We start from the raw sequence: 13,916 nt of genomic DNA, 5'->3' as shown, positions 1-13,916 counted from the left end.
AAGAATTACAATAGAAAATCTGTAAAAATAATTTCAATTCAGCAAAAATAATTTCAGTTCAGTAAAATTAATTTAATTTCAGTAAAAATAGTTTAAGTTCAACAAATATAATTTTATTTCAGTAAAAATAATTTCAATTCAGCAAAAATAAGGTGAAGTGAACGGGGCCTAACTTCGCTTTTATGAAAATAACTAATTCATACAAAATTTAAAATATTTTGACTGTAATGAATAATTTAAAATTGAAAAAAAAACCATGTGGAATCTTGTTGGTTTTACAATAGAATGATTTTTAAAAAAAATTAAAATCAATATAGAGTATAATTTAGAATTTTATGAATGTGAAATCATTAATTATTTGATCAACAGTGTAAAGACAAGCAAGGTTGCGCATAGGATTTAATTTTTTTTTTTTTGGTGTTTAGAGAACCACAAGGGCGGGTGATGAGAATCGATCTCAAAGTCTATATATTGAGACCGGAAGGAGAGCTCTAACCATTTGAGCTATCCATCACTCTCATAAAAAAGGATTCAATAAATTTTACTCCGTATATCTTAGCTAATTCCTTGCTATATTGCATAACTCTAAATGGCTTAGTATATTAAAATTAATATTTAAATTTTTTGACCAAATCATGTGGCGAACAATATTATTATCATTATTATTATGATTACTTTTTGTAATACATCAAGTTAAAATTAGGTCTTTTTTTTTGTAGTCCCTCTATGATATATAAGAGTGGCAACAATAATACCAAACGTTATTGTGATGTGTGACCATAGTAGGGCGACACCCGTGCACAATATCAGCATCATCATAATACGAATCACTATGCAATTTGTAATGTAAGAGTATGACTAAACCTTAGCGTTATGCCTTGATAGTTTGGTCACATCATAATATATGATTTTGGCCTTTTGGGTCGAATTTGGAGGTGGTTATCCTAGAGGGAATCACAATTTTTATTTTTTATTTTTTGATGATACCAATTTACCAAGGAGCTGAGCTAGCTTAGGTTTTGGAATGATTGACCATGTAAAGCTATAATATCATGCTCTATTTACTTGAAATCTTGAAAAGAACATTAGGATAGATTATTGATAGAAAGGAGGTTATCTTGATAATGGCATTTCTCGACTGTGACTATACATATCAGTTAAATGAGCGACTTATGATAGTTGCTATATTGAATAATTTTCTAATTAACTTTTTTTAGTATGATTGTGACATACTTTAAGAATCCTTCTCAATAAATAAATAAATAAAATCCATTAATAGAAAGTACATCTTTCAAAAATATATACGCAAATAAAATGTTAAGAAACACGGTCATTATTGAAATTAATTAAACATGGTTCCAAATTAACAACTCCAATTTTGTTACAAGTAATATGCTCTACAACGTAACTTTTCATCTTTCTTCAAAAATTAGGTCTACGCTATCTATGAAACTAATAACTGAGCGATAATTATTATTATAAATATCACGGTCAAATTATTTATTTATAAAATTATAAAATTTTATTCCAAGAGTACAAAGGATTTATAAGTACTTTCATGTGGTATATATATAAAGAGATAATAATGTCCTTTTTTCTTTATATTTAAATTCCGAGAAAACCTCATTATCACATAAAGAGTAAAGGATTCGAGTCAACTAGCAAATACCTCATTTTTCTCTCAACCTTCCACCAATACTATGCTACCTTCAAAAAAAAAAAAAAAAAAAAAAAAAAAAAAAAAAAAAAAAAGCATCCTCTCATCCTTTATGAAATGGGCCATGTGTCCTAACACGAGCCCTTAACCTAAATTTTGACGGATCATGTAAAAATAATCCAAAGATAACAGGAATAATTAAACATGAACCTTTAATTTTGATACAACGAACACACTCCTTATAATCTATCACAAGCAATAACAACTTTGCAAGGGTTTTCAAGAGTATACAAATCAAGGCATTTCAAGATCTCAAATATCAACATTAAAGATACAATTTACTAGTGGCCTGGTCAACAATCAACATAGTATATATAAGACACTTGAAACATTTCGTGAAAACTTCAAAACATCACCAATGACCTTAAACTCTTCTCCATCCACTATAGTACATTAGTACATGATGCTCGACAATTGGCAAATTTATCACTATCTTTAGGGGAGCAAGTAAAACAAGATATTGGATAAAAATTGTAGGACATACTTTTTGTAAATACATCTTACTTGTATTCTTGTACATTACTATATTGTTTGAAGTGTGCATGAAGGAGAAGAGTGGTGTATGTAAATGACAAGGATTTCATGTCTAACATTCTATACTAGATTTAGCAACAAAAAAACTTACAATTCTAATGTATGAATGGTGATTGATGATGCATTATTTGAACTTATTTTAAGTGTATGTCAAATTGAACTTAGACATTGTGTAATTAAACTCATTAAGGTTGTGTTTAGTTTGCATAATTTGATTTCATATTTGATCAAATTGTGACCTTATTTTTACTTTAATTTGTAAGAAAATAACGAGATTTCAAATCTACTGATAAACAAAAGTAAATAGAAATACAAGATCTAATCTGATTCAATCTAGTTTAAACCGATCTAATTGTTTCAGAAATATGCCAATATATAGTATCAACTTAAATAGGTTGATTTTTTTTTTCTTCTTTTTTTTTTTTTTTGACTGAAACTTAAATAGGTTGATCTAAACATAGCCTGAGCTAATATGCAAAAAAATTATCATAGCCTAATTATTAATTTTTATTATTTTCCCGTCAATTTTTTTTTTTTTTTTATTTTATTATTTTACCTTATAAAACGATTAGTTCGATACTAACGAAGTATTACATTTGTTCAACACTAGGAACTAAATCACTAAAAAACCGGCAATTTATATAATCTTCAATACTTTAACATAAAAGAGATTTCATTTACTTCGTAACCGATTAAAATATGAAACACATGGATCAAGTAAGCATGACTATGAAGTACCAAAAATTTCTCAGTCTTCTACACGTATTGTAAGTATTTGTAACCATAGGGATAACTTTCTAATAGTAGACATTTTTTGTTACTTCATTTGTAAGTACTAATTTCGTTACTAGATACACTGATTTACCCCATAAAAAAACCCCAATTTAAATCGGTAAAAAGAACCTTAAAAACCGCAGTAAAAGTACCAACAAACCTCAGAAAAAAATGACTACTTGCTCAAAGTTACTGCAGTTAATTTTACACATGCGGCGTAACGTTACGTAACTACTCTATTTAACTTTGACAATTTCTATCTTTTTTTTGTTTTCATTTTTCATTTTTTTTAAAAAATAAAAAGTCTGACGATTCAGTGAATTTATTATGGTCCACTGAAAAAAAAAATATAAAAAATAAAAAAATTTCTTCCCTTAAAATATTTATACGGTTTCCTCTCGCCCCCGCCGCCGCCCCTTCCCACTCTTCTATCTCTCTCTCTCATCATCTCCTCTTATTCGCCGGCGCCAACTTTTACCCTAGTTTTCTCTCTCCTCCCACCAATCATTCTTACTCAATTTTACTGGTGATTTTCTATCTTTCAATCTTTAATTTATCGTCAAATTTTGATTTTCTATGTTTATTTTGCTTGATTTTTGTTGGTGTTTTTATTTTTTGTGAATTTTGGAAGGTTTTTGTTTGATGGATTATTAATTGTTAATTTTGAATTGTAATGTTATTGGTTTTTAGCTGATGATTCTTGTTTTCGCATGAATTTCTGTGGTTTTTTGGATTTACGAGATAAATTCTGCCATTTTTGTGATTGTTAATTGTTGAATTTTCAGCTGTTTGAGTTTATTTGCGAGATTCTGCTTATAGAATACGATTTGTTTGAAAAAAAAACTTGATTTTTTTTGCCGCTTATAGATTCTGCTTATATTTTTTTGTACGGATTTCATTCATTTAATTGCGTTTTTCTCTGTGTTTTTTTCTTGTAATTTTTGATACTCCGTATATAACAAACCTGTTATTGGTAATAACGAAGTATATATTTTTAATTTTTTAATTTTTTAATTTTTTGGATGATAATTATAAAATTTGATTGTGTTGTGTTGAACGCATTTCAGATCTGGAGGCTTTGAATTGATTTGTTGCTGTTGATTTAATTTGGCTTGATATTTAATTTGTCGACTAATTCAAGGTTTGTGCAATTCCTTAATTCTAATTGATATTGCTAATTTATATGGTTTTATGTTGATTTTTTATGTGTAAAGTGTCATCCTCATTTTTGTTTGTGTTACTCCGTTTACTCTAATTACCTCGATTTTCGAGCTTTGTGGAAATTTTGGTCAAACAAGGAGTTAGCTTGTTGTGCTTCTTGTTAATCTTGACTTTTATGCAATTAATCACACAAATTGCTTCACAAACTGAAAACGGCCATGAATCAAATTAGGGTACTTGATAAAGTCAGCCCAACATGTGCCGCGGTGCCACTCAGGGTATATGAGTTTGATAGAATTTGCTCATTAAGGTTTTGAAATTAGTCGAAATTATCAAATGATTAAAAAAAGCTCTTAGGTACTATGCATGGATCATCACAAGTCCATGGAGATTTATGGTGAATGAAACTGATCCCTATTAAATGTGGCATAAATCAAATCATTTGGTTAAAGCTACTTGCAATTTGTAATGGGATTTTCTGAATATAATTTCTGATCCAATTTGTTTGAGCAGCTATACCCGAAATGCTTTGTTCAATTACTAGTACATGTGTTTTTTTAGTTCCATTTATCATTGTTCTTCTTTGCATAATGAGCTTGATACAGGGAACTTTGGATTGTTACTGCATTTTGCAAAACAAGACACTTTGCCCTCTCAGATTTAGAATTTGCTTTTATCCAATCTTTAATTGTAAATTAATCTATGATCAGTTGGATAACAGAACTTTAATTTTAATTGTTGGAAAATCTGTAAACTTACCCGAAAAATGTAGATTTGTTGAAATGATGGCAAATAGTTAAGTCATAACATGTTTGAAATATAGTATTGCTATCTGTAAGGGTAACATTGTTAAGTTCTGGAGCAACAATATTTTCTTTTTATGGGCTTATCGATTTTCCGGTTTGTGTAGCTACTGCATGCTATAATGTTGTGTTTTCATGTTCTGTACAGGATGATTTACTTTTCTATCAGTTCTGCAAACTGTATACCTGTGGGTTGGCCTGTATTCTGATCCTTCCGTCAAGCTGCCAGGAGTTTAGTTTTATAATTTTTTATAGAAGCAATGGACCGGTGTGATACCTCAGGGTTTGTTAGTGGGGGTTGTATGGGTTTTTAAATACTTTTAACACTAGTTTAGGTTTGTAGATAATAGGTTAACCCGGAAGTCAGGAAGGACTGATATCTGTGGCTGAGATTTCTGTTGGGCATTAGTATAGCAAATTTTGTTGGTTCATGGGCACTAGGAATCCAGGAGCAGGCTTTTATTCTGATAATGTATCAAATGTATATAAGAATCTGGGTGATTCACCACATATAGAAGGTTCTGGATCTGATCATTGTGCAGATACGGTGTTAAGGCTTCAACCAGTCGGATCCAATGTTCCTCATTTCCCTTCGTCAAAGGGAATGAAGAGAAAGTGGGGTTGTAGGGATGGAAACATGGGCCAGTTTGTCAATCCTGCATTGTGTCTGGGGTTGCACCGCTCATCAAGTTCATCAGACAGCAAAGGAAGTTCGGGAACTGCATGCACTGCAATTTCTTCAGCCAAAGAATTTGAGGTTGAGTCCTCAATGGATCTTGATTTGGACTTCACTCTACACCTTGGCAGTGACAAATCTCCTAGTCCAAAGATGCCAGCTGTCTCAAATTTCAAGAGGGCGAGTATGCAGCTTAACCTCGACTTGGAATTGAGTCTCTCCACTAGCCCTCTTGAATCAGACATCACTAGCATCTTTGGTGGTGTAGATGCCCCTCAGCATGGTTCAGTGCCATTCACGGTTGGGGCAACACAATTTGTGGATAATGAATCTGCTTCTTCTCACTGGGAATTAGAAAATTCCTCTTCACCAGTGCCTTACTCTCCTGGTGTGGGAGGAATTTCTATTTTGAAGCCCATTCCAAGAAATGTGGACCTGGTTTCTATAGCTCCAGATGTCTCAGCAAGCACTATAAGTGTGCCTAAAAGTTCAGTCACCTGTACTTCCGGGATTGTGCAGCAGCCACAGCAGGCACAACGTGGGAGTAGTTCAAAGCTTTGTCAGTTTATTGGATGTGGAAAGGGGGCAAGAGGTGCTTCTGGTCTCTGTATTGCTCATGGAGGTGGGAGAAGGTGCCAAAGGCCTGGCTGCAACAAGGGAGCTGAAGGGAGAACGGCCCTTTGCAAAGCTCATGGTGGTGGACGAAGATGTGAGTTTCTTGGTTGCACAAAGAGTGCTGAAGGACGCACTGATTTCTGCATTGCGCATGGCGGTGGGCGTCGATGTGGTCAAGAAGGTTGCTCTCGTGCTGCTCGAGGAAAGTCTGGTTTGTGTATAAGGCATGGTGGTGGTAAGAGATGTCAAAGAGAGAACTGCACAAGGAGTGCCGAAGGCTTGTCGGGACTTTGCATCTCACATGGCGGCGGTCGTCGATGCCAGTATCTTGAATGCAACAAGGGAGCTCAAGGAAGTACGATGTTCTGCAAAGCACATGGTGGGGGTAAACGATGTACTATTGAAGGGTGTACAAAAGGTGCCGAAGGAAGCACACCTTTTTGCAAGGGCCATGGTGGAGGAAAGAGGTGTTCTTTCTCCGGATGTCCAAAGAGTGTCCATGGAGGAACTTCATTCTGTGTAGCTCATGGAGGTGGCAAGAGGTGTGCTGTCTCTGGTTGTACCAAAAGTGCAAGAGGTAGGACAGATTTTTGTGTTCGTCATGGTGGGGGGAAAAGGTGTAGATTTGAAGGCTGTGGCAAAAGTGCACAAGGTAGCACTGATTTCTGCAAGGCACATGGAGGAGGGAAAAGATGTGCTTGGGGACAAATTGGATCTCACTTTGGCAACCAAGCTGATGGCCCTTGTGGTTCTTTTGCCAGGGGGAAAACGGGTCTATGTGCAATGCATGGGGCATTGGTTCAGGACAAGCGGGTGCACGGAGGCATCACTTTGGGTCCTTTATTGCAGGACCCTGACTCTGCTGACCTTGAGAACATGATAGATGAATCTACAAGAATAATGAATGGTGACACCATGGTAATGGAACCAACTGGTCGTAATGCAGTAGGATGGCCTGCCTGTGACTTGATGCATGCACAGTTCCAGTGTGTAGATAAAGAGTCTCGCTCTCCTCCAACTCCAGAAGGAAGGGTCCATGGTGGAAGTTTGTTGTCATTACTCGCTAGTAGTTCGAAGCAATGAAGCAAAACAGTGGCAGTGTTCAAGCAATTAGAGCATCATGTGGAGCAAATCTGGTTGTCATCACACCGTTCATCTTCTGGTCTGTTCTGCTTTTATTTTTTTGGCTGTCTTCCGTCTGCTTATAGAGTCTGCATTTCAGAATCCTAGTTTTTATGTAGTTATTTTTTATGATGATGATGAAAAGCTCTCCTGTACTCCTGATTGCAACGGCTCAATGGGTTCGAAAAATTTCATGAGTTGCAATTTCAGAATCAGGAGAATGATTAGAGTATTTCGGTACTTTCAATCATCCGTGTCTCTGTAAATAGGATTGTCAATTTGGTCTGCAAGTTTCAGAATAAATATGGTCTAAATTTATGTACTTTTTCCGAGTGTTGAATGAACATTGCCTACATTTTATCTATTATTCTTATAGTGATCAGTTTATATCTTAATTGTCTACTATTCTAGTTTTTCCGACTAATTGCTATAGTATTATGCTTGAAATCTGTCTACTATTCTAGGTTTTTCGACTAATTGCTGTAGGTATTATGCTTGGAATCTGTATGATTTGTCTTGCCATCTTGGTATGCTCTACTGGCAGCAGTCACATGGAAGTATTTCCAGTATTAGTGGCTGTGATGAATTTAAGTTGAGGTTCTTTCTTCTGACTTCTGTCTGATTCCATCATATCTGATCACCTCTAAATTTTCCGCTTTGAGCACAAGATTGAATGGTCTCTATTCTTTCCATGATGCTCTTTGAAGTACATATTTATACGATTCGCGTCGCATAAAGCTGCATTCCTTTTCTGTTTTGCTTAGACAATTCCATCACAAAGTCTTCAACTCCTTTTTTTGTTTTTGTAGTACTTTGTTATTGAGCACATTTGGTAAGGCTAGGCAAACAACAAAATGAAGTACTTGGATGACCTGTTTGGTTCCTTCAAGCAATAATGAAACAAATGTGTGCACCATATAATAAAGATTGTGTTTGGTACATTTTAATTAACAGGAATTGCTTAATGCCAAAAGCAAATTAATATTGCAATCTTAAAGAGGTCGAGTATAACATGTGATTTTGTCATAAATTTTTAATATAATTCTTTTTTTTTTTTTTTTTTTTTTTTGAGAGCACTTGTTATAACTCTATAACTATGTTAATCAATACATTAAACGCCGAAAAAACGTTATAAACGAAATAAAATACAAAGTACCTGGTATTAAACATAGTAGCATACTCTTTAAGAGCATTCTTTACTGCATTTCTCTCAAGAAGTCAGGAGGAAGAAATGGGTGATTAATTTTGTTGTTGTTCACTTGCTACGTAGTCAAATATCAGCTTCATATATAAGTTCATAGGTAACCGTAGGTCCCGAATATAATGTCTTAAGTGGTGACAAACATTTGTCTCTTGGACTATTGCTATCAGTCGGCTATTATCACTATCCCTTTCTTGCTGGTCCACCATCAAACAATTACGTTATAAGATTCAATTCACACTAGAGACATCTTACGAACAACAATTTCTTATTCTACCTCCTTCATATTTAAAGTGTCTAATCTGTATATATTAGATCTGAAAAAACCATAAGAGTTAATATGCAAACTCAAATTTTAACACTACTAGTGTCTTACATTAAGCTATGTCATATTTTATGATATCTTTTGTAAAATAAATTTTAAAATATAGTTATTTAACATTATGAATAACAAAATGTAGTTAATAAATAATAACACATCACTCATAAACTCAATGCATTATTGTTAATTTTATGTAATGACCCGAATTTATTATGGGAGTCTAAATATTACGGAGTACAATTTTTTTTTTTTTTTTTTTTTAAGTTGTTATTTCGATTAGAATTGAGTGATGTCTAGGGCCTTTATAATAAAGGACCTAAAAGGAATGGTACAAGACAAAAATATTATCCCTCCGAGAGAGCACTATGTTTGGTGGAGCTTCCGATTAAAATTGGAAGGCTCATATTCTGTTAAATATTGACTATATTGTACGTCTAGTAGTAGATATTTTATTGTCTATTTCCATATTTGCTAATTGTATGTAAATTATTCACGACTACCATTGAACATGCTTAAGGAAAGATACGTTAAATTACTGGCCTACTCCTGTAATATTTGACATCAATATTAAGTTTGAACGTCAATTAGGAAGGATTTGGATGGTAGAGGTGATCAAATTAAACACGACGAAATGAGTAGAAATTTATTTAGATGAGTTAGGTAGACCAAAATGTACTAGCCCAAGGATGTAAAAGAATCAATTAAACTTTGTCTTTCGCCTGAGAGTTATACAGGGAGTGGTGGTTATATTGTTAAAATAATTACTCTTAGCTTCTAATTGTAACTCCGGCAATTGGCCACCCATGCCAAACGATAAATTCTAATGTATATAAGGCCAATATCGTGAATATAATTTTGGGATCTAGATTTCAATTTGGGCAACAACTCATGCATGAGCTTACGAGCTATTGTTTAATGTTCTGAAAGTTATGTTGCTAGGACTCCTAGGAGTTAAGCGACTGCTATGAGTTGAAAAAAGGTTTTGAACAATTAACTTCTGGCTTAACCTAAGGTGTAATTACGAAATTCATGGTACCTAAACAATTAGCGACTTGGGAGGGTTTGTCTACATAACAATGCCATGTAAGATTGCGTAGGTTTGTATTGGACCGACGAAAGTTATAAGAGATGCAACACCCTAGCTAGATTTCTAGGTGAATGCTTCAAGCAAAATTGTAAGAAAACACAGTATTCACAAAATTGAATGGTGTTGTAAAGAGTTTGCCTTCCTTGGCCTTTGTTATAAAATCAACCTATTAAGGTAAAGTTTGTTTTCGTCCCAACTCAAGGGCTTCTGATTTCATGGCGTGCTGGTATATAGCATCGACAAAAAAAGATGCGTTTGCCGGGAGTCGAACCCGGGTCTATTGCTTGGAAGGCAATTATCCTAACCGTTGGACTACAAACGCTTATGTGGTTACAATATGATTGTATTTCAATAACTATATAAAGATTAGATCGAAGATCCTGTTAATTCATCCGCATTACCTTAGCAGAGGGCATTTGATTCCGTGGAATAGTAACCGGTCGAATACATACTCAATTATGCAAACATTATTCTCTATGTGGGCAGACTGCAGAGTTTGTATATGATGAATAATTTTTAATTTTTTAAATTAAATGTAAGATAGATAAATATTACAAATAATATATGCATGGTGTTCCGGGTGAACTCCGGTAACTTGTGGATATAATATATAAATCGATCATATGATTCAATCATCAACTTAATCTTTTGGTTAAATTGATCCTTTAACATGGTGCCAAGAGGCAGTGTGACACAAAAGGTCACGGGTTCGAATCTCATGCTACATCCACACTTTAAGCTCAATGAAGTCTCATGCGAGGGGTCGTGATAGAGTATATAAACCGATTATGGGCTTTAGGCATCATCTTAAGCTTTTGATTGACCTTAGAAGTGAAATATATATGCTTGGTAAGTTGGTATTATAGAAATCTCCAAGCTGGTGCCATGTGTAGGTCCATTTAGCAATCTTCACGTGGGTGGTGGATGTCCACGTGGTCCGTGTTGAAGGTTGATATGTATAGGTAATAAGGCAATATTTAAGGTGATCTAAAAGACAAAATTCGACCCGACTTATAGGTTTTACCTAATATAATTTAAATCGGTATTAGTACCATCCCATACACGTAGTATACTCAAATACTTATGCTAATCGAAACATTTTAAGGTTCCGAAAAATGTTACATTTTGAGATATTTTACGAAGATACTAACAGAGACCAAAAACACCACATTATTGCATAGATGCTGGCATGCTGCCAATTGCATTCATGCGGTGATTCCTAACATTAACCATCTTATTCTAGCCTGCAAATTAAATACCTAGCACCAAGATCATTGTTTTCATTTTATTCTTATTCTTTAATAATTTATTCATGAATTTTATTCGAAAATTGTTTCAATATATAATATTATTTTAATTATCTCTATCTAGACATATGTATATATATAGTTTGCAAAATCTCCTACATCATGCACACTTTTCTCTCCTACAAAATATTTGTTCTATTTTTAAGAATGAATGTTAAAAGGGATAACATTGACATTCACATTCCTATAAAAATACAAAATACAAGTATTACCATTGCAACCTTCAAAGAAACCACAAATAGTAAGGGAAGTATTTGGGTTAAGAATGTTTGTAAGTTTTATATAGACGACATTAATAGAATAATCTTCCCATTTAAAGTAGGATTAGCAGTTGTTATTGTTTCATTACTAATTTTAATTCCAGCTCCTTATCATTTTTTTGGTGGCAACAATCTCATTTGGGCTATTCTTACTACTGCCGTCATGTTCGAATACACCGTTGGTATGTACTCGTACTCTACTTCTTGGGTTCACTATACATTGATAAACTTTATTCATTGTGCGTATAATTTAGTTTGGCACCAAAATCGCTACTTCTAGTAACACTTTTTTTTTTTTTTTAAATTATATTGATCCTACGTGGACATTAATTTGGAGAATAAGTTTCATACCAACGGAAAATGGTGTTTATTTGCATTAGTTCTATAAATTGGTTGGAGCGTTATTATGAGATTGAAATTTATTTTAATGTAATTTATCCAGGCATGACATTTAGTAAGGGGTTCAACCGTGCAATAGGAAGCTCATTGGCTGGAATCTTGGCCATTGCCATTGCTCAAGTTGCATTATGTACAGGAACAATTGCTGCACCTATAATAATTGGTGTTAGCATATTTTTCATTGGTACGTAATTTAAGTTTAACTATAATAAAGTCTAAAACTACTGAAATGTTACAATGTTGCACTGACACAATAAATGTGTGTTGATGTACATGTAGGTATTATAACATCGTTCATGAAGATATGGCCGTCACTAGTACAATACGAATACGCGTTTAGGGTGACCCTATTTACTTTCTGTTTGATCGTAGTTTCTGGCTACCGGATGGGGCACTCTATCACGGTGGCTGTGGACCGCCTCTACTCGGTGGCGATTGGAGGGATCATAGCTGTTTTAGTGAATGTGCTCGTATTCCCTATATGGGCAGGGGAGGAATTGCACAAGGAATTAGTTAATTGTTTTAATATGGTGGCTGATTCACTTGAAGGTAAGAGCTCCATCATACATATATACTCTCTTAGTACTGTTCAGTAGAATTAATTTGACTTTAAATTTGTTGTTTAAAAGTATAATCCATAATATCACTGAAATTGCAAAACAAAATTAAGTTTTTGGAGTGTTTTAAACCTTATTGTTATCCAAGTATAATACGAAGTAACACTGTCACTAACGTGCTCTTGTTTATACCTTTTTCATCAGAATGTGTGTTACGTTATATAGAGTTTGATGGATCAAAAGACATAAACTGTTCGAGGGTTGTTCTTGATGAGTTTTCCAATGAACCTGCCTATAAAAGATGTAGAAACAATCTAGTTGCCTCTATCAAGTTGCAAACTTTGGTAACTTCTCTTGTTGATTCTGCTTAATCGTTTGTAATTAGTGTTTTTATTTATTATTATGTACAATATAGATTAACTATTCAATATGAATTTCAATTTGAATTATTTTACAGGCAAGTTCAGCAAAATGGGAGCCACCTCATGGTAGATTCAAGCAATTTTCCTATCCATGGTCTCAGTATGTCAAAATCGGTACCATTTTAAGGCAATGTGCTTATGAAATTATGGCCCTCCATGGTGTTCACCATTCTGAATCACAGGTCTATTTCTTATTTAGTCTTTAATATATAGAAATATTAATAATTATAGTTGTATATTGGCGGGTTAACTTAAATATATATTAAATTTTTTGTAGTTTCTAAAAAACAATCGAATCCAAAATTGATTACATTGACAATGTCAGCATATATTTTACAGGTACCCTACAATCTTCGAGTACTGTTCAAGCAAGAGATGCAAGACTTGACCGACCTAGCCACAAAATTATTGGGGTTTGGGGCAGGACATTAACAATATGAAGAGGAGTCTACAAACAAGCACAACACTTTTCAAACAATTACATAGCTCAACATATCAACTTCAATGGGCTATAAACCAACATATACATCTCAATAACAAATCCAATATCATGGAAGAGAGTAAAGCTGTATTATCATTGGTTACATTTTGTTCTTTGCTCACTGAAATTGTGGCAAAACTTGATCACCTTGTTGAAACTATTGATGAACTCTCCAAGATGGCTAAATTTAGTCAATATGCAATCAACCCAATGTAACTTCATAGTATTGCATGCAATAGAAATGTGTAGGAGATGATGTAATTTAAAAATTGCTCAGCATGTAGGCGATGTGGACTCCCCATCCTATCACAGTAATGGAGGGCTGGATGAGGAATCGACCCCCCATCACTTGGGAGGAATCATCCATCCATCTCCTCATGCCTCACCTAATTCAATCTCTGTTGTCACAATAATTAGTGGATGTGTTCTTGCAACGTATGTTAAAGAGAAAATACTTTAAATATCTATACAATTTTTA

The 13,916-nt window shown here is 33.9% G+C and overlaps 1 protein-coding gene, 1 non-coding gene and 1 pseudogene across 2 annotated transcripts; 2 read left to right on the top strand and 1 right to left on the bottom strand.

Moving 5' to 3' along the window:
- Positions 1-3,414: 3,414 nt before the first annotated feature.
- LOC145592213 (uncharacterized) lies at positions 3,415-7,769 on the top strand. Its single transcript, XM_081648674.1, has 3 exons — positions 3,415-3,551; positions 4,093-4,166; positions 5,138-7,769. The coding sequence occupies exon 3, from the start codon at positions 5,420-5,422 to the stop codon at positions 7,361-7,363; it is 1,944 nt and encodes a 647-aa protein (XP_081504800.1). The 5' UTR covers positions 3,415-3,551; positions 4,093-4,166; positions 5,138-5,419; the 3' UTR covers positions 7,364-7,769.
- Positions 7,770-10,262: 2,493 nt separating this feature from the next.
- On the bottom strand, positions 10,263-10,334 carry TRNAG-UCC (transfer RNA glycine (anticodon UCC)). Its single transcript has one exon. It is a non-coding gene; the product is annotated as a tRNA-Gly (tRNA).
- Positions 10,335-11,466: 1,132 nt separating this feature from the next.
- On the top strand, positions 11,467-13,790 carry LOC145605812 (aluminum-activated malate transporter 9-like; annotated as a pseudogene).
- The last annotated feature ends 126 nt before the right edge of the window (positions 13,791-13,916 follow it).

This window comes from Chenopodium album, chromosome 2 (genome assembly GCF_948465745.1).
Source record: "Chenopodium album chromosome 2, dcCheAlbu1.1, whole genome shotgun sequence".
In the NCBI taxonomy this organism is placed as follows: domain Eukaryota; kingdom Viridiplantae; phylum Streptophyta; class Magnoliopsida; order Caryophyllales; family Amaranthaceae; genus Chenopodium; species Chenopodium album.
Note: the sequence above shows the minus strand (reverse complement) of the source record. Positions and strands in the feature narration are given on the sequence as shown.